General features: G+C 38.9%; 2 protein-coding genes across 2 annotated transcripts; one reads left to right on the forward strand and one right to left on the reverse strand.

Annotated features, from left to right (window-relative positions):
- The first annotated feature begins 238 nt into the window (after positions 1–238).
- Positions 239–2,333, forward strand: LOC124643863. Its single transcript, XM_047182985.1, has 2 exons — positions 239–367; positions 939–2,333. The coding sequence occupies exon 2, from the start codon at positions 946–948 to the stop codon at positions 2,296–2,298; it is 1,353 nt and encodes a 450-aa protein (XP_047038941.1). The 5' UTR covers positions 239–367; positions 939–945; the 3' UTR covers positions 2,299–2,333.
- Positions 2,334–7,681: 5,348 nt separating this feature from the next.
- Positions 7,682–27,428, reverse strand: LOC124643799 (protein suppressor of forked). Its single transcript, XM_047182894.1, has 18 exons — positions 27,181–27,428; positions 26,550–26,741; positions 25,885–25,917; positions 21,787–21,884; positions 20,950–21,103; positions 20,281–20,374; positions 19,674–19,813; positions 18,074–18,265; positions 14,626–14,763; positions 13,561–13,703; positions 12,306–12,463; positions 11,619–11,785; positions 11,017–11,124; positions 10,496–10,584; positions 10,082–10,182; positions 9,373–9,507; positions 8,549–8,655; positions 7,682–7,936 (listed from the first exon to the last, which is right to left on the reverse strand). The coding sequence occupies exons 1-18, from the start codon at positions 27,208–27,210 to the stop codon at positions 7,832–7,834; spliced, it is 2,184 nt and encodes a 727-aa protein (XP_047038850.1). The 5' UTR covers positions 27,211–27,428; the 3' UTR covers positions 7,682–7,831.
- Between the last annotated feature and the right edge of the window lie 210 nt (positions 27,429–27,638).

The raw sequence follows: 27,638 nt of genomic DNA on the forward strand, positions 1-27,638 counted from the left end.
TGTAAATTCTAAAAAAACATGACTTAACAAAAAAACATAGGTACAATTATGCTTGTAAAGAAACAATAGTTGCATTCCGTTCCGGGTTAACGAAATAATTTATATAATCATCGGCAGGAATATTGAGCGCTGACCTACTTCTGCGCAGAAGTGATTAATTGGGTCCCTTTTGTGGTATGAAGTGAGACGCGGGGGTGGGGTAAAGCGGTGATTGGCCCGCAGTGCATCGCGTGACGCGTCATAGCCGTCATAAGCCGTCACTCGGGATTCGTTATTTGCTACGTTTACACGCGCCTCACTACGACGAGTAAACTTCCGGCCAATTTAATTGACATCAATTGTTTAACTGCATCGTTTTAATTCTCTGGTAAGTTACAAATCAAATATTTTATGTGAATTTATTATTCATAAATATTTCATAGTTCTAAACAATAAATGGATTTGATTTGATTTTGTAATTATGGCAAAATATTTTTTTCATTAAACTATTTTATTTCTTCGAAAGTGTATTGGAGAACGTTTATCGATATAATCATCGACAAGGATATTGAGCCCTGATCTTCACCTGCGCAGAAGTGATTTATTGGTTTATTGCCATAAGTGTACGGTGCGCAAAGCGATCCCCACTCTTCCGCCGAGAGCTCATTATCCGTGCCGATAACTATATACGTGGGCATTTGTTATTGCTGTTCTTGGTTACTTATCATACTCGCCGCTTGTATGAGTATCTCGAATGCAATAACAAACTTTCCTTACTTCTTTATCGAAATGTGCTATACCGTAATAAAGCTTTTATTTTGTACAATTCATGTTATACGCTTTTTAGATAGGTATAGTGTTTTTTTTTATTGTTTTACTGGGATAGTTTTTTTTTTGTGTTGTTAATATCTATGTAAATAAAGAAAAACATAATTCATGTTTATTTAAATTCTTTTTAGGTATAAAATGCCAAGAATAAACAAAGTTTTAAATAGTCAAGCCAAAAAACTGGTTTACCATGTAAACTGTTATATGAGAAAAGAGGCTGAACAAGGAACCAGAAATTTAAAACAAGTTCAAAAAAGAACAGCGGAGGCTACGAACACATCTGTTGCAACTGTGAAGCGAATTCTGAAAGAAAGTAATGAGTTTCTTTACGTATTTAGAACACCAGGAAAAAAACGACCAAGAGCAAAACCTGTCACAGGTGTTGATAATTTTGACCAGGGAGTAATAAAAAGGTGTATACACAATTTTCATATCACGGAAAGAGAATTGCCCAATGTAGCAAAATTGCGAAGAAAACTGCAGCAAGATATACATTTTCAAGGCTCTGAACGAAGTTTGGGGAGAATTATAAAAAGTTTAGGCTTCAAGTTCAAGAATACGGAAAATAATAAGCAGGTCCTCATAGAGTCCTCAAATATTCGATTAAAAAGAATTGAATATTTGAAAAGAATGAGCCAGTATAGACATGAAGGAAGGCCTATAGTGTATACGGATGAATCATATGTAGATCCCTCTCACTTGACTCCCAAAGGGTCAGATGAGTCACCTAAAGGTATTAAAAAACCTATTCCAAAAGGACAGCGGGTAATCATCATTCATGCCGCGTCCGAAACAGGTTTTATTCCAAACGCATTACTTACATTTAAAGAAGTTATTAAGACAGGCGACTACCGCGACAATATTAATTTTGATACCTATGAGAAATGGCTGCGAACTCAATTAATACCTAATCTGCCAAGTAATTCCGTCGTGGTAGTTGACAACGCTCCCTACCATAATGAACAGTACGACCCGGCACCAACATCAGATGCGAAAAAATCAGAACTTCAGGCCTGGTTAACGGACAAAGGCATTGAATTTAGTGAGGATATGTTGAAACCTGAGCTTTACAACCTTGTAAAATCTAACAAGGACAAGTACAAGAAATTCAGCGTAGACAGATTATTGGCAGAATATAACCATGAAGTAATTCATCTACCTCCGTATCACCCAGATCTGAACCCTATTGAGATGGCATGGGCTGCGATTAAAGAGTACATATCCAGATACAACGTTACTTGTCCCACCAAAGGAGTGACTGAATTAATTAAGGAAACTGTAGAATTAATGGGTGCAAGCGAGTGGAGTATGTTCTGCGAAAAAGTAAGAAGTATTGAAGAGGAGTACAAACGAAGTGATTATGTGATTGATAGTTTAACAGAGGAATTGATTATTCGAGTTAATGATGACTCTGATAGTGATGGTGACTTTAGTGATAGCGATGACGACGATAGTGATGATAATGGAAATCCAATTGCCAGTACCTACTAGTTAAATCACTATATTACTTTACTCTTTGAGTTTAATTGTGGAAAACGATTAAATGGAAGGTGTCACATCCGGATCACCGTAACGTTTCGCCACTAACCGACTACGGAGCGTATCTATAATTTTTAATCTATACTAATATTATAAAGCTGAAGAGTTTGTTTGTTTGAACGCGCTAATCTCAGGAACTACTGGTCCGATTTGAAAATTTCTTTCAGTGTTAGATAGCCCATTTATCGAGGAAGGCTATAGGCTACTTTTTATCCCGGTACGGGAAGTAGTTCCCACGGGATGCCGGTGAAACCGCTGGCAGAAGCTAGTATCTAATAAAATACATTTTTCTTTTTATAAAGTAATGTTTTTCATTTCATAAATGAATTAAATTCGAGTTCAATAATGTTAACAAAAAACGTACCAAGAAGCGTTGTAGTTTTTTGGGGTTCCGTACCCAAAGGCTAAAATGGGACCCCACTGTTTTCGCTCCTCTGTCCGTCCATCCGACCGTCCGTCTGTCACCAGGCTGTATCTCATGAACCGTGATAGTGAGAGTTGAAATTTTCACAGATGATGTATTTCTGTTGCCGCTTTAACAACAAATACTGAAAACTAGAATAAAATAAATATTTTGGGGGGCTCCCATACAACAAACGTTTTGTAAATAATGGTACGGAACCCTTCGTGCGCAAGTCCGAGTCGCAGTTGGCCGTTTTTTTTTGTATTTGTTGACAAACTAGAAGATTTAACGTATATTTTAAATTAGAAACACTTTTGATTACCTAATTTCATCCCAATTTCCATTTCTAAATTAAATAAATCATTAGGTATAACATTTTTCTTTAAACCACTGAGCCAGTATGAAATTACATAGGGAACTTAGGAAAAAATAAATAATAAAAGGGTGTGTTTTTTCTTGTCATAAGCTTACGATGCGCAAAGCGATCCCCACTCTTCCGCCAAGCGCTCAAGATCCGTGCTTGTATTCTCCCATATTTTATTCGTTTTAAATATTTACATTATGTTCTGAAATGTATACTACATGTTTTTGTATAAAACTACGCGTCTACAACTAAAACTGAGCCAATGTTCAATCCCGTGACTATTTTGATTCATTAAAGATATAAAAAACCGTGCCGGTGGCGTACCATTTTTTAGAAAATGAACAAAAAATCACGTTTGTTATGTGGGAGGCCCCTAAAATATTTATTTTATTCTAGTTTTCAGTAATTGTTGTTATAGAGCTAACAGAAATACATCATCTGTGAAAATTTCAACTCTCTACCTATCACGGTTCATGAGATACAGCCTGGTGACGGATGGACGGACAGACGGACAAAGGAGTGAATCAATAGGGTCCCGTTTTACCCTTTGGGTACCTACCCAAACCCTGGTAACCCTAATAAAAAAAAGAAAGACTGTCACGCTTTCCCGTGAAAACTACTGAACCAATAGAAATAAAATTTGTTACACCGATAGTCTATAGATAGTCAGAGAAAAGACATAGTACATAGCTACTATCTTATATTCTAGGTATGCAGATGAAACTGTGGCATAACGGCTAGTTTCAGAATAAAACACAAACTTTCACAATAATTTTTATTACAAACGTCCAGTTTATTTTGCGTACATACAAAACACAATGTCCTTATGATATCTTATAAATATATCGGGCGTGTCATACCTAATCACATTAAATCCTTTTCTTTATAATATTCTATGGCGAATTGTAAAAAAATAACCTAATTCATTCAGTGGTTTAGCCACAGGAGTCATTTTTCGCTTTCATAATTTACAACACCATTGTGTAAAACAGAGATAAAATATAGGAGTATCGAATTTTTTGACCAGCTGTCAGCTTTCAAGGGAGAATTTCCGTTGTTTGTAATGACTGATTTTTAAATGGAAAATTATAATTACTGTCAAGGAGCTGTCAAGGACATCAATATATATAAAAATTAAATATTAATTTGAACCGCAAAACCGCCAAAATAGACTTATGCCGCAAATTGCTGCAGGAAAGCTCAGCAATGATAGAGTACACAAAAGTGAAATATAAATAATAAATCACCAAGAACAAGTGATTACTGGAATAACGGCATAGTGCTCTAACCTGTCATTCCTGTCATCTGCAATTAATTTTGCATATAAAATTTTCAATTTCATCCAGTTATTCATATTTATACCCACGGATCTCTAAAAATATTCAACAGCTGCGCCACGATGCACGGCGCAGCGCGGCGGCGCCTCCGGTGGCGTCCTGATGCGTCACCAGTGACACCAGGTGTCAAAAATGACTGTTTCAGTTTTTCTGTGTTTTATTAATTTACTTATATTTCTAATTTAATAAAGTTTCCTGTTTTTTTTACATGTTATATAGTAACGCATGTAGTGATGGTGGAAGTCAGCCTGCCACATCGCTGGAAGGATCAGTGACATGCCCTCACTTCTCACAAGCACGTTTTTTTAAAGGTGAACGGGGTTTGAAGGTGCACTGGGGCAAGGTTCATAAACCTCACGGTGTGCCTTCGGCTCCCATATCCTTACCTAGTACCCCATCTAATCCTGATCCCACCCCCATTTGGCAACAGCTATGTAAATTGAAAAATTCCATACCCGTCTTAAAAAGAGTTCCTCGAGGCGCGAGACCATCCGTGGCAGCGTGTTTGGCACGATGCGTCTCTCTCGTCGTCCGAGAGTACTCTGAACGTGCTTGGGAGCAGTTACTTACCTTTCCCTATAAGATACTACATGTCCAAAAAAATTTGGCCTCCAAAAAAACCCTAACAGCCCAAGTTAAAGAGAACTGTTATAGTCCTTCTACTTCTTTTGACCCAAAATTTACAGCGCAGTTTAATAAAGGACTCTTGCATCATGTACAGTAAAAATTAGGGGAAGGTGATATAAGGGGTGCCGCTAGAATTCTTTTCAGTAGTGATGTGGTTGCGCCGTGCTCCCCAGAGACTGTTGCAGCTCTGGAGAGTAAACACCCGGCAGCATCGGATGACCTCTCCTTCCCCGACCCTCCTCCCCCAGACTCAGATTACCTATCAATTACAGCCAACCAATTGTGCGCTGCTGTCGGCTCCTTCCGGAGCGGCTCTGCCGGTGGCCTCGACGGCTTGACGCCGCAGCACCTTAAGGATCTGACGTGCTCAAGCGCCGGGGAAGCTGGTGAGTCGCTTTTGAAGGAGCTGACAGCCCTTATTAACCTAATGCTCTCCGGCAATGTGAACGGAGCCGTCATCGACGTTTTGTATGGCGCCAATTTATGTGCCCTGCGTAAAAAAGATGGCGGCATCCGTCCCATTGCCGTGGGATTCACATATCGCCGTATCGCAGTCAAGTTTGGCTGTGCCTACTACAAAGAAACCCTGGCCAGCAAATTTCAGCCCTTACAACTAGGTTTTGGCTCGAAGGGGGGTTGTGAGGCTGCGGTACACGCCCTTTCCACGTATGTAAATAGCGGGAAAGGCGAGGTCATCCTTAAGGTTGACATTAGGAACGCCTTTAACTCCGTAAATAGAGATACCTTATTGACGGAAGTTAAAAATGAAATTCCAAAACTTTGGCAGTGTTATAGACGTTCAACTAAATTACTCTATAAAGACAAAGTTCTAGATTCGGCCGTCGGATGTCAACAAGGTGATCCTCTGGGGCCTGCCATTTTCAGCTTGGCTATTAACCCTATTATTCGACAGCTAAATTCTAAATTTAATGTGTGGTACCTCGATGATGGGATCCTAGGAGGCGACGCAGATACTGTAGCTGACGACTTTAGATAATACAAAAATTCGACTCGATTGGCTTACAACTAAATTTATCAAAATGTGAAATCTTCATCCCTGATAACAATCAACAAGTCTTTTCGAAATTCCAATCCATAGCTCCAAATTTGACAGTACTAGAAAAAAGTTCCCTTCGCCTCCTGGGATCACATATTCTCGATGAGTCCTTCACCAGTTATATTACCGAGAAAATTCAAAATTTTAATGATGTTTCAGAGAGATTATACAAAATCAGTATACATTCGGCCTTCACTTTGATTCGGTACTATTGTTTCGGACCAAAATTTACTTATATTCTTCGCTCCTCACATATATGGAAGCATCCACAAGTTTTGGACAAAGTTGATCAAATTATCAGAAGCACCCTCACCTCCATCCTCAATGTGGCCTTGGACGATCGAGCCTGGCAGCAAGCTGCACTCCCAATACGCATGGGAGGTCTCGGCGTCCGCAAAATTTCAAGTGTTAGTTTACCGGCATTCCTCTCCTCGGTTCACGGTACTGATACATTAACCAGAAAAATATTGTCTTCTGCACTGGTTGATGTTGAAGTACCGTGTTTGACCGAGGCGCTGGATGCCTGGAAAATGGCTACTCCCAATATGGATTTGCCCGGCAACCGCTGCTCTCAGAGACAATGGGACGGGCCGCTCTGTAGTACTATACGGAATAATCTTTTAAATACGTGTAATAGTGCTGCTGAGCGTGCCCGTTTGTTGGCTGTCTCCCACAGCCAACAAACGGGCACGCTCAGTGGGAGTCGGGCCTCTGGTTACAGGCGATCCCGTCATCTAGCATAGGCACTATGCTGGATGACACAACGTTCCGCATCGCCACATGCTTACGGTTAGGCGCTCCCTGTGTTGCTCCGCATCGCTGCCATTGCGGTGAAGCCGTCGACAGCCTCGGGCACCATGGTCTGTCGTGCTGCAGAAGTGCTGGTCGTATTGCACGGCATGCCAGCATTAACGACATTATCGTGCTCTTTCCACCGCCGTCGTGCCAGCCGTGTTAGAGCCTAATGGACTGGTACGTGACGATGGAAAGAGGCCAGATGGTATGACGTTGTTGCTATGGAAGTTGGGTAGGCCCTTGGTGTGGGATGCAACGTGCGTCGACACCCTGGCGCCATCGCATCTTCCCTGCACGGCAGGTCATGCTGGTGCGGCTGCTGCTTCTGCAGAGACCACCAAGCGGCGCAAGTATAGTAACCTTATTGGGAACTATACTTTTGAGCCGTTTGGGGTCGAAACGCTCGGACCATGGGGCCCGAGTTCGCGGTTATTTTACAAGGACATCGCGAAAAGGCTTGTCGACGCTTCGCGTGACCAGAGGGCTGGCTTATTCTTTGGACAAAGAATTAGCATTGCCATTCAACGTGGCAATGCAGCCAGTCTTCTGGGCACGTTTCCGGAGGACAGTGACGCGGAGGAATACTTCGACGCCTGATCGATGCTCTTTTATATTATGTTTTATGTTTATATATATTTTGTATATAGTATTTTATTTTTAGTTTTGTATAAAGATAAGTAGTCTAAGTTTGTATATATGTATAGTGTGTACATTGTAGAAGTAGATAATAAATTTAACTTTAAATGGTGTTATTCTCGCACATTTTTATTGTATTTATTTTGTTGGAAAAATCCTTTTTTTGTATTTTTTCTTTGTGTTAATCGACATATTATAATTAACGTATTTAATTTAATATGATTAGGTAGGACAAACTTTGTATAGTATAATATGTAAGAAGGAGTTTATTTAACTCGTTTCTGTTGTCTCTGGCGGTAGATATCGTTGGCGGGCGGCGCTACGCCCAACTCCTCCTCATCTGAATCCTCACCCATTTTCCTTCGACGAGCCTGGGAGAAAAATAAACGTTACAAGTAAATAATTACTACAAATTATAAATAGTAAGTCGCATCTGTCTATTTGAGATAAACCTCAAAATAAATGATTTTCATGTTAAAAATTCATGAATGTGAAAGTTTTAAGCCTATAGTTGCTATGCCAAGTTGTCAAAATATGGGTACAAAATGTTGGTCTGTGTCTGTCACTATATGATTCGATTTAGTACCAATATAACTTTCTATGTTATAATGTACTTTCTAACAGCCAGTTTCTTCATCAAAAGTAAAAGCCAAAGTAATGTCATAAAATAAAAGTAACGGTCAAATTAGTTTTTCTATTAGTTTTGCTGTTACTTTAGCCTTGAAAAAACGAATTTGACCGTTACTTTTACTTTATGACATTGCTTTAGTTTTTACTTTTGATTAAGAAACTGGCTGTAAGTGTATTGTGGTCACCAATGACTAAGTGAAAGTAAAGGAAATCTTCTTTAAGGAAAACTGGCCTTTAAAGTCTGATATCACTAGTCCTCCTCTCGCGTACATGGTGATTAACGCGTATTTCTTCTCTGTGTAAGAAGAGGTCACAGCCAGACTGAAGAGGCTCGGGAGATGATGATGTGTTACCTTGCTAGCGACAGTAGTGATGCCGTCGTCGTCGACTATCCAGTGCACTGAGCGCGCCAAGTCGAACAGTTTCGTGTCGCAGCCGTTCTCTTGCGTCGGCGCGGGCGCTGGGTAACAAAACATACATATTGTATTACAAATATAGAATTGGAATAAATTCCTAAAATATGTTTTTCTACAATTGTACTAAGTAGGTAGTAGTACTCGTAATGCAGTTTTTGTTCTGGTTTTATTGATGTAGTGATCGTCTAGATAAGTTTTATAATTAGAACTTGATGGGTCTTTGACACTGAAACTCTTATGGCCTTACTAAAAAAACTTAAACGTCTGTTTTACACTTGTCTAAAAAAATTGTGGCTGCAAAATGAACCATATGTCAACGTCATAATCTGATATTTTTTTAGACAAGTCTTAAACTGACCTTTAAGTTTTTGTGGTAAGACGGTTAGGCTCTAGTTAAACCGGAATGGCAGCGGCCGGCGCTTTCAGTATACTGCTTAAAATTATATATTTTAGAATACATATTTATTTAAATATTTTATGAGCCTCTTAATAAGTTCTACATTTTTAAATGTTAACTTTTTCAACTGAGGTTCTTAAGGTCGGTTGCACCAGTTAACTATAAAGGTAACCAGCCGTGAAATTTACATCTATTGGTCAAATTAGTGATTCAAAGGCTGGTTAAACTAAATGGTATAAGTTTGGTTAAATTAAATAGTGCAACTGACCTTAAAATTAGTCTTTTTTTTAGGTCCATGTCTGTGTTCTGTGTGTACTGAGTACATATATTGTTCAATAGTTAATAATTATTATTATATACTCACGCTTGTCCGGCAGCGAGATCCTGTTGAAGAGCTGCATGAGTCGGTCGACGGCGACGAAGGGGCCGCGGTAGGACGGCGGCGGCGGCATCAGCGTGCACAGGTGTGCTGCTGCCGGGGGCATCGGGAACGTGCCGCCTGGGGAACAGGGTAGATAGACGAGTTATATGAGGGTAGAAACACACTGACACAAAAAACCTTTGGTTGGTTGTCCTAAAAAAATAAATTAAAAATCTTTTTTGGAAACTCGGAAAAAAACTGGCCAAAATCTTATGGGACCACGTAGCCAAGAACTTCGCGTAAAGTGTCATTCGATAGATATCCTATATCTAGGGCAGGGTTTCTGAAACTTTTTGCAGTTACGGATCACTTTCACAATTAAAAACAATTTCACGGACCCCTGTTTAGTAAAAATATATATTTGGAAATAAAAAAAAACCTTAGTAGCTTCGCCACCCAATTACTAATGCGTCTCGTCGGGTTTACTGCACGATTTCTTAATATATTTATACACTTGTTGCAGACAATAAAAGTCAACTGCGAACCTCTTATACTTGTGAACTCACTTTGAGAAACCTGAGCAATCATATAGGGGAACCAATTATTGTAAGAAAAGAACAATTTACGTCTCAGTTGAGCTAAATTCCATACAATCTGTCCATTTTCCGTTACAAAATTTTGGAAAGTTCACGTTTTAATAAATAATTGTTACCTGGTATAGGATGTTCTCCGGGCAGCGGGTTGACTTTAGGCTTGTAGGGTATCATCTGACTCGTGTCCGGACGAGCTATGTCTTTGTTCGGGTCGTTATCTCTGTAACAAACACACACATTATTGTTTTGTAGGAAATAGGGAGTTTTGTGATAACATTTTGAGGAAATTCGGACTTAGAGTTTCTCTGATGATGTTGTAAATTATAAAAATGAAAAATGACTAGTGTGGTTAAATCACTGAATGGATTAGGTTATTTTGTTACAATTCGTCATAGAATATCATAAAGTATAGGCGATAGGATTTAATGTGGTTGTGAACGACACACTCTGTATTATGTATTACATACAGACTACTTTTTATCTGGGGTCGAAACCGTGAAAAACAGCTAATATTAAAATAAAATAGTACATACTTCTGTCCGAGTATAACGGCGGCTAGTTCGGGCGATATGCCAGCTAAAGGTCCGCCCAGAGCCCAGGATTTGTTCGACATTGATGCCACCTGTTATAAACAAATAGATTATCAATTATTATAAATAGGGAGTAAACTCAATGGTACGCAACTATATTCGTTGCCCGTACCACTCTGTCACTTGAAAATGATGACCTCTAACATGAAGCATTGGGTCATTTTTCTCCGAATAAATTGGACTAAGGTAAATTTTCAAAATAGATCCTGAGTATACTAAATTACATTATTACAATTTATTTGACGTTTCTGAGAATATCTTTTAAATTAAAGCGGTTTCGAGTATTTTTTCTTGGATATTTTAAATTTGGTATTTGTTTGGAGCTTATGTCAAGCTCCTATTTCTAGTATGAAAATCTAAAGGGATAGTTTCTTGAAATCCATCTAAAGTAAAAAGAGAAAATACCTCAGATTGCTCTAGAAATTATGAATAATATCTAGTGAAGATATAGAATACATACTGACCTCTGTATACCCAATGGATTTGAGCTCAGCAATGCTGCAAGGATACAAGTCCAGAAACTTGTATCTGTCCACCAGTTGAGCTGTCTCCTTGCCTTCAAACTCTTTTATCTGTAAAATAAAAACAAAGTTAATAAACATATCTAAACTGCATTGATTTTTTTATTAGCAATTTTGGACTATATTGCGAGCAAATGCAGCGAACATATTTAAAAACGATGTGTCTCCGAAGAGCTCGTGGCTAAAGAAGAACGTCAAGGGTCGTTCGACGGATAATAAAGTTAAGCAATGCGGTCAGCTCTTGGATTGGTGACCATCTTGTCATGATGAGCTCTTCCGTGTTTCGGAAGGCAAAATAAATTGGTGGGTCACGACTGTCATTTGAACATCTTTGCCAGTCGTTACGGGTAATCAGAAGCCAGAACATCTGACAACCAGTCTTACCAAGGGGTATCAGGTAGACCGGGCCACCGGATTGAAGAGATCAGATAGGCAGTTGCTCCGTGTAAAACACTGGTACTCAGCTGGTGCTCAGAATCGAAGCCAACCTCAACATAGTTAAGTAACTGCTAGTCACATTATATTCTTCTTAAAACTAGACCAACCTTCTCCAGCACAGCCTGCCTCCTCTTCTCGACCTTGACAATGCTGACCAGGTCTCCGATATTGGACTCGAACTCCAGGAACCGGTTCCATATGTCAACCTGACTCTCTGGTTTCAAACTGCCTGATGATAGCACTCGCTCGAATAGGACCCGGGTGTTGTTGTCCTCTGAGAAAGATGAGAAAAGTTATAATGGAATTACGTACAGATATTAATAAATGTATCATATTTGAGGGTCTATTTTTTTTATATTTAAAAGTAGGTAATTGAATTTTGCACGTAGGTGAAAATGCGGGAAAAAGCTCAATTCAAATGTATATCGAAATCCACTAATAAAAGTATTATTTTGAAAAAAAGATTCGTATTTCTGTGTATGTATGTTTGTAATGAATGAACTCAAAGACTACTGAACCGACTTGAAAATTTATTTCACTGTTGGAAAGCTACACTCTTCCCGAGTATCATAATATGCTATGTTTTATAACTACGGAAAGGAATTTCGATGGACTTGAAGAATTTTCGGAGTAAAAGAAAATGATCAGACATTATTTTGAGTATATTATAAAAGCGAATAATAACAAATTAAAACATTTTATATTTGAACCTGCTTCGCTGGAAGCCTTCACCTTAATCAATGCTACAAAAAAATTAACTTACTTCTAAACACATATTTATGTACAAAACTCACCGTTAAGATGCGACAGATAGTCGATGTAGCACAGCACGTACTCGGGTATGTGCGAGAACTTCTTCAAGCCGAGCTCGAAGATACGGAACGCTATGTTCTTGTCTTTGGAGCAATAGTACTCCATTAAAGCGGCTGCTACGAATACGTGGTAACGGGACCTGAGGAAGAAAGTGGTGGATTTTATTAAAGTGTCAGTTATACAACGTTATTTTTTGTTTGTGCGAAACCTGAATATAGTTTGTTCAGAATCAGTAACTGAATCGATTCCAATAGTTTTTACACCATGTTATACTTTTTCCCAAAATTATCTAAAAAACTTTGAATGTTGGACACCACAAATAGGTATTTATTCTCGCACAACGGCGGTCACGGCGAGTTCATAGCGGGCGCGAGCGCACAGTGCTATCGCGTCGCGCGGCATGTGTGCGTTTTGTGGTGATTATGTATTTTTACGGACAGTCCTGTAACTTAACAAGCTTATAACTTTGTGATTTTTCATGATACGGTTTTGAAATTTCGTACATAGATTCTTTACATAAAAATACTAGATAGGTGTATTAGGTTTCGCATAAACAAAAAATAACGTTGTATATCCTATAGTTAATGCTGTCTGCCAGACAACGGCTGCCCATTGTATCTGCCAGATATGAACGACACATGTGAAACCAAAAGTGATGGGTTTTTCCGTCACATAAGTTCTTGTGGAAAAATATATCAGAAAAAAAAATTCAAACAAAACAAAAATACGTCCGATAAATTGTTGAAATAATTTATCAAAGAACAGACGTAAAATAACAATAAAAATACTTGTACTAATGTAATGAACAAAAATATTTTGTTTGTGACATATTTTATCCGGGTATGGACGCAGGTGAAACCGCAGGAACGCATCCAGTATATACTTACTAATATTATAAAGCTGAATACATAGTTTGTTTTATTTTAACACTAACTACTACAAGGCCGATGTGTCAAAATTCTTTCAGTGTTAGATAGACTATTTATCGAGAAAGTTTACTGGCTTCTTTTTATCCAGGTGCGAAAAGAATTTTCTTTAATACGCGGGTGAAATCACTGGAAAAAGCTAGTTACTAATATTTCCTTACCTCGGGTCCTCTCAAGCAACTTTAAACCCAGGCCATCTTTCATCGTTGGATAACCCATTTATCGAAGAAGGCTGAAGACATTTTATCCGGGTGCCTAAAGTAGTTACCAGGGAACGCGGTAGAAGCTAGTATAACTAATATTTCCTCACCGTGGGTCCTCTCTTGCCCTCTTGAAGACAGTCCTAGCAGACTTGATACCCTCCGCCCTCCGCGCGAACTTCATGTACTGCACATATGCTAGCGTGGGGTCAATGTCCTCACTGTCCAAATACCGAGTGTATACTTGGTGTACCTTAGAGAAAAAACACGAAAACAACTTTAAATAACCATTGCAAAGGGTACTGTAGCATTATCTATAAAATGTCTAATTTGTTGTATGGGAAACATATTAATTTATCTTAGTTTTCAATATTTCTTGTTATAGCGGTAACAATAATACATCATCTGTAAAAAAATATTTCTTAAACCCTAAAAATCACATCAAGGTAGTTCTTTAGTTAAATGCCTAATAAAATGGAATATATGATGTAATAAATATTCTAGGTGGTTTTCAATAAATAAATAAATAAGGTTGCAACCATACCATACCTCCGAGCCTTTTTCCCAATCATGTTGAGGTCGGCTTCCAGTCTAACCGGATTCAGCTGAGTACCAGTGCTTTACGAGAAGCGACTGCCTATCTGACCTCCTCAACCCAGTTACCCGGGCAACCCGATACCCCTTAGTTAGACTGGTGTCAGACTTACTGGCTTCTGACTACCCGTAACGACTGCCAAGGATGTTCAATGACAGCCGGGACCTACAGTTTAACGTGCCATCCGAAACACAGTCAGTGGTGTCTAAGATATACTTAGAAAGTACATACAAACTTAGAACAGTTGCATTGGTACTTGCCTGTCCTGGGATCGAACCCGCGCCCTCATACTTGAGAGGTTGGTCCTTTACCCACTAGGCCACCACGACTTTTTTTGGTAAGGTTGCAACCATACAACATTTATTTTTTTCCCAATTTAGAGAAAATCAGAGAAATTACATTCCACGTCAGAGGCCGTCAGGCAGATTTGCGTAAACTCTGACACTAGGGCTTGTTAGGTGATTAAACCTGCAGCTCACTCGATAAGAAGAAGATAGAAATGTATATCGCTATATAAACCTGCAATTTTTGCGAAAAATGTTTCTAAATAAATGAATTTTGGTATTAAGGTAATACTCACCTTATTATAATGCAGTCTACTCTCTTCATAATCAGCATGTGCGAAATGCAACAGAGTACTCTGCTTGAGCGGGCCGCTAGTCGCCCGCTCGTACACCGCCGCCGCCTCGTCCGAGAACAGCCGAGCTGCGTTCGAGTCCTGGACGAGGTAAAATATAACATTAATATATAGGGGCATATACAGCATAGATAGAAGAGAACGCGCCGAACGACGCCCCTCTTTCGAGTCCTGCACGACACAAAAAAGACTACAGTCTACTGTGAAAAGACTGTAGTCCACTATGAAATGCAACAGAGTACTCTGCTTGAGCGGGCCGCTAGTCGCCCGCTCGTACACCGCCGCCGCCTCGTCCGAGAACAGCCGAGCTGCGTTCGAGTCCTGGACGAGGTAAAAACATAATATATATCGAGACATAGATTATATAAATATAGAAGAGGACGCGCCGAAAGACACTTTCAAGTCCTGCACGACGCAAACTTAAAAATAAAAAAAGGCTTAAAATAAAGATAGTCTTCTTTGAAAAGGCTATAGTCTACTATGAAAAGACTATAGTCTACTTTGAAAAAACTATAGTCTTTTGTTCAGTTCATAGTCAGCATGTGCGAAATGCAACAGTGTGCTTTGCTTGAGCGGGCCGCTAGTCGCCCTCTCGTACACCGCCGCCGCCTCGTCCGAGAACAGGCGAGCCGCGTTCGAGTCCTGGACGAGGTAAAATAATAATATATATCGGGAGTCAGGACATAGATAATATAAATATAGAAGAGAACACGCCGAACGACGCCCCTCTTTCGAGTCCTGCACGACGCAATATCAAAATAAAAAAAAAGACCATAGCCTACTTTAAAAAGACTATAGTCTACTATGAAAAGACTATAGTACAGTTTCAAAAGACTATAGAGTACTTTGAAAAGACTGTAGTCTACTATGAAAAGACTGTAGTCTACTACGAAAAGACTATGGTCTTCTTTGAAAAGACTATGGCCTATTGTTCTGTTCATAGTGTTCGGCATGAGCGAAATGCAACAGTGTACTCTGCTTGAGCGGGCCGCTAATCGCACGCTCGTACACCGCCGCCGCCTCGTCCGAGAACAGGCCAGCTGCGTTCGAGTCCTGGACCACGCAAGAACATAAAGTATAGAGACTTTCTTCATATTAATATGCGGGTGTGAAGTTGTTCCTGTGACTGAATAACAGTCAGTTGTATGGTGGGAACGCTTGGCATACCACCTCGATTAACAAAAGTACTCTCTCAAGCCTATTTTTTCAAAAAAGTCCAAAAGTAAAGCAACATCTCCTGGTCTACAAATGGATGGGTAACGCTCATCTTCTATTAACAAAAACTTACCTTCCTTCGCCGGGAGTGTGTGCAGGCGTATTTATTACTCCTCCAAGCGAAAATGTCTGAACGGATTTTGATGAAACTAGGCAAATTAATGTTAAAAAGGACAATGCCAGGGTGTGGGCTCAAAGTTTGCCCAGCAGTGGGAGTAGTTTCAGCTGGTTCCATAGTGCACTCTGAACACGAAATCCAAATATTTTTGAAATCGGTCCCAGAGGTCCCGAGAAAAACCGGTTCAAATGTTAAACTTGATCAGTCACTTTATAAAGTCCAAGCCATTTGCCCAGTAGTGGGAATGGTTAGAATAGGTTCTTTACTTCACTCTTAAGACGGAATCCAAATATTTTTGAAATCGGTCCCAGAGGTCCCGAGAAAAACCGGTTCAAATGTTAAACTTGAACAGTCACTTTATAAAGCCCAAGCCATTTGCCCAGTAGTGGGAATGGTTAGAATAGGTTCTTTACTTCACTGTTATCACGAAATCCAAATATTTTTGAAATCGGTCCCAGAGGTCCCGAGAAAAACCGGTTCAAATGTTAAACTTGAACAGTCACTTTATAAAGCCCAAGCCATTTGCCCAGTAGTGGGAATGGTTAGAATAGGTTCTTTACTTCACTGTTATCACGAAATCCAAATATTTTGGAAATCGGTCCCAGAAGTCCCGAGAAAAACTGGTTCTAATGTCAAACTTGAACAGTCAATTAATAAAGCCCAAGCCATTTGCCCAGTAGTGGAAATTGTTAAAATAGGTTCCATAGTGCACTCTGAACACGAAATCCAAATATTTTTGAAGTCGGTCCCAGAGGTCCCGAGAAAAACCGGTTCAAATGTTCTCCATAGATAGTCACTTAACAAAGCCTGAGCCATTTGCCCAGTAGTGAAAGTGGTCGAAATAGGTTCTTTGCTGCACTGTTAACACGAAATCCAAATATTTTGGAAATCGGTCCCAGAGGTCCCGAGAAAAACCGGTTCAAATGTTAAACTTGAACAGTCACTTTATGAAGCCCAAGCCATTTGCCCAGTAGTGGGAATGGTTAGAATAGGTTTTTTACTTCACTCTTAAGACGGAATCCAAATATTTTTGAAATCGGTCGCAGAGGTCCCGAGAAAAACCAGTTCTAATGTTAGCCAGCCATTGTTAGCAAGCCATTTTAAGCAGCCACAAACCTAACAACCTCTTTTCTTGAAATAACATTCAGATAGATAGTGGTTTCACTGTTAACAGGATAAAAAAAAAACAGAAATAGACGTTTAAAGGTAATTGTTGTTTCTCTTGCTTTTCAGTCTCTATCTACCACAATCAGTCCTAAGTTCGAGTAGCGTCATGCAATTAATATCCTTAATGGCAATGGAAAAATCTTATCAAGACGAATAAAATAAGCTCAAACACGAGGTAGTAAATAGATACCGTTGAGGAGTTCCCTCGTCTCACTGTCATCTCCATCGTCAGGTCAGGTCTTAACCTCCACAGTTTTGTGGTGTCGGAGACATATACCCGATTGACAAGTTTTTATTCGATATGTGCTTACAATTTCCGAGAGTTCCATAATGTTTTAAGGTTTCTATCACCAGACCCTGGACCCTGGAACTATTTGGAAATTAAATCCTTTTAAACAATAAAATGATTGTTTAAATCGGTTGGTAAACGACGGAGTTATGCACGTACTTACGTAAAAAGAATACAAACGAACTGAGAAACTCCTCCATTTTTTGAAGTCGGTAAAAAAAAATCTCTTTCAATACCTCGTATTTGTCGATTAATATTATAATGCATTTCAATTAAGGTAATAAAAGTGGAATAGTTAAGAGTTCGTAAGCATATTTTTCGTAGTATTGAATAAGAGTCAAACCAGTTTTTCTCAGCACTTCTGGGATAGATTTCGAAATATTTCGGTCTGGGACCTATTATAAGCCTATGGAACATAATACACTATGCAGTTACTGTGGGCAACTCTTGAGCCCAACTTCCATACAAAGAATAGCATTGTCCTTTATCCGAATACAAGAAGTAATACCCTCATCAAACAAGTGAAACTTACCATTCATCTCATAAAAAAATCAAAAGTCAAGCAACACACCCCAAGGCTTACAAACAGATAGGTAACTCACCCCTTTTTCCTGCAGAAGCTTTGCAGAATGATCCAGGAACTGAGCAGCCTGATGCCATACATCAGGATGATGAGCCAAGCACAGCAGACACTGTTCTATGGCAAACATGACACGACGAGCCACTAGTGCCGTGTCTTCAGAACGTAGAGGATTTGAGCGCTCCCAGGTTATGTATTTCTTCCATAATTCCACCTGGAAATATTTATTTTTAAAGAATAATAATCATGGCGTGAAAGGCCGGTTCTCATACAAAGAGACCAGCCAGCTGCGCAAAACATATTGTAGTGCACAAGCATTTGCTTGGACACAGGTGCACTCACTATTCCTTCACTCTCATAGCGCGATGGGACGACAATGCGAAACCACCGGAGAGAGATCAGGCACAGGACCGACAAATTCTCAATGTTTCAGAAGGCACGTTAAATTGGTGGGTCCTACCTGGCAGTTAAACATCTTTGGCAATCGTTTTGAGTAGTCAGAAGCTAGAAAATCTGACAACCAGTCTTACAAAGGAGGTACTAAGCTGCAACCGGTTAGACTGGAAGCCGACCCCAAAATCCCAACATAGTTAGGAATATACCTCTAGGCTAAGCAAATGATGGTAAGCTGTTAATAAATTATGGTATCCAATGATCTTTGAAACCGATTTCTGCGCAGTGACTTGCGCAAGCTACATGCAACCTAATGGACACACTCAGAGACATTTAACGGTTACTTAAGCCGTTCCTTAGTGCAGAATTTCCATGAGAATCTGCCACTAAGGAGTGATTTAAGTAATCATTACATGTCCCTGAGTGCGGGGGTAAGTTTTGTGACGACATAAAGTAATCATTACATGTCCCTGAGTGCGGGGGTAAGTTTTGTGACGACATAAAGTAATCATTACATGTCCCTGAGTGCGGGGGTAAGTTTTGTGACGACATAAAGTAATCATTACATGTCCCTGAGTGCGGGGGTAAGTTTTGTGACGACATAAAGTAATCATTACATGTCCCTGAGTGCGGGGGTAAGTTTTGTGACGACATAAAGTAATCATTACATGTCCCTGAGTGCGGGGGTAAGTTTTGTGACGACATAAAGTAATCATTACATGTCCCTGAGTGCGGGGGTAAGTTTTGTGACGACATAAAGTAATCATTACATGTCCCTGAGTGCGGGGGTAAGTTTTGTGACGACATAAAGTAATCATTACATGTCCCTGAGTGCGGGGGTAAGTTTTGTGACGACATAAAGTAATCATTTCATGTCCCTGAGTGCGGGGGTAAGTTTTGTGACGACATAAAGTAATCATTACATGTCCCTGAGTGCGGGGGTAAGTTTTGTGACGACATAAAGTAATCATTACATGTCCCTGAGTGCGGGGGTAAGTTTTGTGACGACATAAAGTAATCATTACATGTCCCTGAGTGCGGGGGTAAGTTTTGTGACGACATAAAGTAATCATTTCATGTCCCTGAGTGCGGGGGTAAGTTTTGTGACGACATAAAGTAATCATTACATGTCCCTGAGTGCGGGGGTAAGTTTTGTGACGACATAAAGTAATCATTACATGTCCCTGAGTGCGGGGGTAAGTTTTGTGACGACATAAAGTTTGGCGTACCTGTTTCATTTCTTCTCGGTCAGCAGTAGGTGGCGTGGCTGGCATGTTCCTGTTCAGGCCTCTAGTCACTGTTTCTAATTCTTTTGCTACGCGGCGCGCGTTCATGTACTCTCGAGATCGCTCCATTGCCATACGTTCGGCTGTTGGATATTAATATCATGTTCAAAACTACGCAATGGATTTTAATGCGTTTTTTTTAATATGTAAAGTGATTGCAGAGGAAGGTTTATATGAATAATAATAACCATTAAATAGCATTGGACCCGTGCAAAACCGGGGCGGGTCGCTAGAATCATGTACAAACCACTGAATGGAAAATAATAACTCTTGACAGGGCTCTAGAAGCCGTTGGCAAAATAAAGAGTAATAAATAAACACCGACTTCCAGTCATGTCAAGTTTTATTATTTCCCTTTTAGTGTTTTGTGAAGTCGGTTTTTACTATTTACGAAAAAGGTTCTGAATCTCACAAAGCGGCGAATATTTTTTTTCGGACCCTAAGAAGATTGCATGTTTCAGGGAACCATTCATTCTCCTCCTGTCTTCCTCTCGATGCATATCTCATTTAGTACACACACATGCATCTGAATAAAAGAGTATATACTTACCAATAATAGTATTGATGCTCTGTTCAAACGCTATGTAGTCTTTCCATAGAGTTTCTATTCCAATAATGGGGGTGATCACCGCTCTTTGATATACCTGAAATACAAGTTTTTTTTTTTAAGAGAACTAACTTGAGCTCGCGGCTAAGTAATAGCCGCACGGGTTGAGTAAACAAAGATTAAGGTCAAGTTCGACAAAATAAACGTACGTTTTTCTTAATTTATTCCGAAAATTGGACGAAAAAAATCATCATAGTAAACAACTGTTTTAAGATAACTGTTATTTATGTTGTCGGTGAACTTGGGCCTAAGGCGTGTAACCATTATCCATAATCATACTTGCACATAAAAGGAGACATTAAAAAGGTTCTTAACATTAAAAAGACTCTTTGTCAAGGAGAAAGAAAAGATAAACGAAGATGCCATAACACAGGTAGGTCAAACGCGTTTCTTCTAGGTTAAATACGTACAGTGGATGTGACCAAAAAGATCAGAGTAAACTACCAAGGCGTTCGGGTTCCTAAAACAAAAAATGGACGAGTTCCGAAGACGGCATATAAAGGCGTAGCCAGTAACGGTCCTTGTCCTCCTGTACGCCTGTAATAAGGAGCGCTACTTTATGCTATGACATCTCCGCTCGTCATTTTGTTCTGTATGCTAATGATCTATTACCTTTCTGACAGCAGAAATCTTCTGGTTTTCCGCATAAGATCCGACGGCTTCTACACTCTTCAGAAACGTTATGTAGTCATTCCATATTGGGTACGCGTGGATGTCCAAACCAATTTTGTCGAGAGCAAAATCATACGCCTGGGCCATTTTTTCCCTAGAAAATGGGGTCTTAAATTAGGTATAATTTGCAGATTGAGTCTTCTTCTTATCGAGTGAGCTGCAGGTTTAATCACCTAACAAGCCCTAGTGTCAGAGACTCAGACACTAGGGCTTGTCAGACACTCAGACTCTGAGTATTCTCAAATCCGCCTGACGGCCTCGGACGTGGAGTTGTGACTACGACTGCTACATACTTAGTGTTTTAGGAAACCAATTTTAGACATGGTCTTTTTATTGGAAAACCTGATAGATGTAGTCATTCAAAACCAGCGAGTAAAATAAATACCTAGATTAGCTTCCGCCCGCGGTTTCATCCGCGTCCCGAGGGAACTATACTATATAATTCCTGTAGGTACTTGGATAAACAGTGTACCTAGTTTTATTCTGAGACTCTAGACTAGACTATCTGCGTAGACTTTAAAGACGAACAGACAGACAAAACAGAGTTAGGGTAGGTTCATATCTGACGGAACATACCTACGTCGCATTTTTTCGGTCGCGTAACGCCAAAACAGACAAATATACGATAAAACATTCAATCATTCACACCTAACCGATGATGCGTTAGTGCGACGATCATACATTTACGATACGCTCGACGCATTTTCCGTCAGATATGAACCGACCCTTATTTTCGCTGTTACAATATTTATAGGATTAGTAAAGAAATATACGTACTTGTAAGTAGGCAGCATGCACTTGGTTTCCTTCACATAATTGAGATACAGCCTCCATAGCTCAATGTTGAGGATTTTCATTAAACACCGCTGGAACAACTGTTCGACGAAAATGGTAACATGTCATCATATATACTCTATCTCAGTAGGCATCACCAAAGGTAAACAATCTTGAGAAGACTAATTATAAAAAAAAAAAAGTATGTAAATATAATAATAACATTTCCTAAATAAGTGGAACAGGGATGAAGGAAAAATTAGAGGTTCAATAAGGCAGGTAGGACAGGCGCCGCCCGTTTTCAGGTCAAATACTTACAGTGGGCGTGATCAAAACTACCAGTTACGAGGTATTGGGCATTCTTGAGACATCTGTTAACGATTTTAAGTATTACAATTTTGGCGACTCTACTTTCTAGAAGATTTCCGTTATGGCATCTCCGATGTCATTCTGTTCCCCATGCAATTGAATCATTGTTTTAAGCAGTAGTTTTTTTTTTTTTTTTCAAAATCCTATCAAGAATGTTTACCTTCAGTGAAGTGCCTACTCTAATGCGAGTATCGGCTTTTGAACCACTGCTGAATATGGGCTACTACCGTATACTATACCCAGAAGACTTGGTGGATGGTTAAAGCCCAAGTTACGGACAACATAATAAAATTGTTTTATGTTTTATTAAAACGACTGCTAACTTTGAAAATTGGACGCGAAAATTCATAGTAGGTACAGTAGTTTTACGAAAACACGTTTATGTTCTTGGTGAACCTGAATTTAAGAGTGGACTGATGGTAACCTATCCAACTATTCTTTATAAGAAAAGATTCTTCTCCATAAGACAAATTTGTAGTTACCCCGCGTCTAATATTGAAGTATCGTAAGAAATTTATACCAAAACCTTTGGCTCTCTTAAGGTTAGGCATTAGGAAACGTGACAAATTCCAAAGAAAGAGATAAGACTTATTTTCCATAAGGATGAGAAAGTAATCTTCTCGAAGAAGATGAGAATTAAATTGGTAACTGTAAATTAGCATCCAACGGTAAACATGATGTCTCTCACGAAAGCAGGTGAGCCATACTTGTGTGTGTAAATGTACTTTGTGTTTGTATGCGTAAGCTCGGGAACGCTCAGTAGTGGTCAAGTCGCTGTGTCGAGAAGAGTGCTGATTCAAGAGTTTTGTAAGTTTACGCGCTCGATACGCAATTATAACTTGGCTGAAGTAAAGAGTCGTATGCTACAATCACATGATTAGAATATAGCACGTTCATTCATTTTTCCGGATAAAGACGTTTACTATTTCACAAGTGAGCGCGTTTATAATGCAACCAAGTGTCGACGACAGCTTTCATTAAATAAAGGCTTATGTTTAACTGATCACCAGATATAGTAACAAATAGCAGACAAAAATAGTAAATGATCACCAAAATGAAACTCGCATTTTAATGTAAAACTATAACCAAAGTTTTAACACTTTTCCATCCTATTTAAGTGAAATTACTCCAAAATAAATCATGCGTAAGCCAAAAATAGTAAATGATCACCAAAATTAAACCACCATTTTAATGTAAGATTATAACCAAAGTTTTTAAATTCTGCTATCCTATTTAAGCAAAATGAGTCCAAATAAATCATTGTTATCCCAAAAGTAGTAAATGATCATCAAAATTATACTAGCGTTTTAATATAAAATGATAATCAAAGTTTTTACATCTTGCTATCCTGTTTAAGTAAACTGACTCCAAAAAAATAAGTTCGGCCTGATACAATTAATGTAATAAGATTATGGGAACCCTTTTTCTGCACTAGGGTGGAAAATTGTCTATTGCATGCCTCTAACTAAACAGTGCGATAAGAGTGTGTTTTCGAGGGAGTGTATTGAGAAACACATTCTTCTACTTCTTTCTCCTGCCCTGTTCCCAATTTTACTTGGGGTCGGTGCAATATGTCATTTTATTCCATTTTCCCCTGTCACTCGTCATACTGACACTCACGCATGCATTGCAAGCCGGACACATAACTTAATATGGCATCATAATACTTTATTTGGTAATAAGCCTACATTTTATGGCAATCACAGTGACTTATTTAGGCAAAAATAATACATTAATTTGGTCGTCAAGAGTTGGTGATCATTTACTAAATTTGGTGGTCGAATACAATTTAAAGTGAAGTCGTGACTAAAATAGCTGGTACTATTACATTTTTAGACTTTATTTTTCTGGTGTTCAGTAGATATTTCTGGTTACAAAACTAAGGGTATCAAAGCATTTTATGGTGGTCATTATATTTGTTCCCTTAAATAAACAGTTCTAAAATTAATGCTACGTCATTAAGTTATATGATAAGTTACGCATCGAGAAAGTTTACATGCAAAACTCGTACTAGGCACTAAGGTGCATGTAGGTACATTTTTTTTTTTTTATAAATCTTCTTTATTTAAGGGATTTTTGTACACAATAAGCGACGATGTCAGTCCCATTGTACTTCTATAAACATATGGACTTACTTCCTAAACTAATAATAAGAAACCTAAATAACACAAAAAATTTAAGCTCCAAATATTTGTTAACTAAATTACTATAGTAAAAAAGTATACAGCAATTTTGCTGCTTTTGATGCAGGATTAGCCAAAATGCCATGGAACACTCCAACATCCATTGCAGACAACTTCATCCATTTGAGAAGTGCATTTCTTTTATCCGCGTATCGGACACATTCCACCAACACATGCTGTATGTCCTCTTTCTTGCCACAAACCTCACAGTTAGGAGAGTTTGATTTTCGCATATGTAGGTACATTTACACACACAAGTATGGCTCACCTGCTTTCGTGAGAAACAACATATATTATAAGTCTAAGGGTGCGTCCACATCTGGCGAATGCGCCGCGAATGCGCAGCACGCGAGCCGATCGCGAGCTGTCCGCGAGCTGCGCGCGTGCATTTTTGTTCGTGCGCCGCTTCTGCGCCGCCCGCGCGCAGCTCGCGCGCGACCTAGGCGCCGCACGCGAGCGGCGCGCAGGCGGCGCGCGACGTCTGCCATCTTCGATAGTACTGAGCCAATATACGGAACTGGGGCGAGAACTGATTGCGCGCAGATCGCGCGCTCTATACGAGCCTTGCGTGAGTTGCGCTAAAGAGGCGCACCGAACTATTGCAGTGACTGCACGCGCGCAGCTCGCGGACAGCTCGCGATCGGCTCGCGTGCTGCGCATTCGCGGCGCATTCGCGGCGCATTCGCCAGATGTGGACGCACCCTAAGAAGTCGGTATATTTTGGGAGAGCCCTATATTCAGCAGTGTATTCAGAGTGAATAAATACAGAAGTTTTCAATTATACTTACTTTTGTAGATCTGCCCTTAGGGGGAAAACTTACCTGACTGCTATGAGGAGATTTTTCTTCTAATTAATTTGTATGTTTGAGAAAATTTTACCCATTTTTTACTCAAGGAATATCAACGGTAGAATCATAATAATATACCTTGTTCTCTTTACACATATGCGTAAAAATCAAAATGAATTGGTATATAAATACTTTAACATGGTGAAATATTGATCTCATTAATTACCCAGTATATGTATTATTATTTATTGATTTTTAATGTATTTTATCCCAAAAAACTAACGAAATTAAAAATCTAAGAGTGGTGTGTTAAATATTTGGTAAATAAATACATAAATAGGATTATGATAGGTAAGGATTTCACGCAAAGGGTTTTTTACATCTCAAAAGCGAGCTTTCTTTGCAAATGTTTTTGAATAATTGAAAAAAAAAATTGTAAAGGTAATTAAAGATTTTTTTACTATTTTTATTTCAACATTTACATTAAAAAACTCGCCTCCGAAATGTCTGAACACATTATCCCTATCCGAAAAAAAAGATTATATTCAATTGTTTCCGTTTTATTTTCAATATATTCTAACTTACATAACACTGTCTTGCGACAATTTTGAGAACCATCCTTCTAAAAATTGAGAAGTTAGCAGAGTAATATTTTATTTTACTCTCACCTATAATCTTTATTAACTTTATAAGCCTAAAATATCACAGTAAACTCAATAAATACTTTTATTTTTAAACAACTTACGCTATAATTTACTAACCTTTTCCACTTTTTCGAAATTCCTTGCTTTCATCTGTAAAAGAAAACAAAAGAAAGTTGACAATTATGTTATGGTTGAGGAAAGAGTGATATCAGAGATCTAATGAGGAAGGTCTGTCAGGCGCCTTCTTGTTGGTCATGGCAATGTATGGTAGGCGTTACCAAAGTAGTTACTTAAAGTAAAGAGGCATAGAAAAAGACTGAGTTGGATAGCCTGTTTATCAAGGAAGGCTATAGACTAAATTTCATCTGGGTGCAAAGTTAAGTGCAAGTTTATAATGTTACTAGCTTCTGCCAGCGGTTCCCTTGCGAACTACTTCCCACGGGATAAAAAGTAGCCTATAGCCTTCCTCGATAAATGGGCTATCTAACACTGAAAGAAATTTTCAAATCGGACCAGTAGTTCCTGAGATTAGTGCGTTCAAACAAACAAACTCTTCAGCTTTATAATATTAGTGTAGATTTATTGAAGACTAATAGTTACCGCACAGTTTCAGCTGTGTCCTTTGCAAAATACCACCAGTACAAGTATAAAATATTGCCAATGTTACCAGGGCAGAGTGCTTCAGTTTAGTTCGATAGTGGAGCCCTTTGTGTACAAATAAACAAAAAAATCTTTCCTCTTTATTATATTATTCGAGAAATACAGAATAATGATATACCAACCTCCTGTTCAATATAAATCTTCCAATACCGGCCCGTTGTCGGAAACGCAGTGATTAACTTCTCATACATGGGCCGGACCTCATTGATGGGCCTCGTTTGAGCCTCACGGATGAGGAGAGACCAGGAGTCCACATCGTAAGTGTTGGCTTCTACTGCACGTTGGGCTCGGCTTAACCTTTCGTTTCCCCAGTCCTGTTTGATAAGGTGAATACAGAAATATTGACTTAAGTTAAAGTGTTTACAGTAAAAAACTAAGGCCCAAGTTCCCGACAACATTTACGTAATTTTTCTTATAACTACTGTTTACTATGAGTTTTGCCGTACAAGTTTCGCATGTTGTCGGTAACTTAGGCCTAATTGTTATATGGGTCAGTGGGTCGTCTTAGGGGCGGAGTTGTAGTCTAGAATTATAGATAACTGTATTTTCTGACAGCTAGTTAAATCTTTTGATGGAAAAATTTTAAGGGAAGAGTAGAGCTTCATAAAAAAGTTGTCATAATCAGGAAAACTTTATAACCAACGAATTATCTTTGATGCCATTTTATGCTCTTATTTGGGGTGCTGGTCAGCGCTTTAAACATGACATTCGAAACGTGCAGTTATTTACTTTTACATGGTGACAATTACTTACAATTTCGGTAGTTTCTTCCGTGGTTGTCATTTTATCGGCACTTAATTTATAGGTTATGTCTTAATAAATACTAATACGCGAGTTAACTATTTTCAGGTCGGTAATAATCTTAAATAATCTAAGTACAAACACTATAATGCTTAAGTTGAGGAATAATAAAAACCAATAATACTACTCTACTTTTTATTGATACAGTTAACAAAACAAAAGACGGGACGCCATTTGTTAACCGTGGCGTAGTGCTGTACGATAGCTGTTTGGTGGTGGGCCTTACACGGCGTTTTTTAGTCGAATTGATCGATTAATAAAATATCGTTTTGTCTTTGATAAATATTTATTGAGTGATGTAATTTATTGTGACTGATAAGGTCATTTTGTAAAAAATAAATGAGTAAAAAATATTCTCTTCAACATCCTGATTTACTTCCTCAGTTCATCCTGAGTTTAGGCCTTACTGA

Source organism: Helicoverpa zea, chromosome 28 (genome assembly GCF_022581195.2).
Source record: "Helicoverpa zea isolate HzStark_Cry1AcR chromosome 28, ilHelZeax1.1, whole genome shotgun sequence".
NCBI classification, from domain to species: Eukaryota; Metazoa; Arthropoda; class Insecta; order Lepidoptera; family Noctuidae; genus Helicoverpa; species Helicoverpa zea.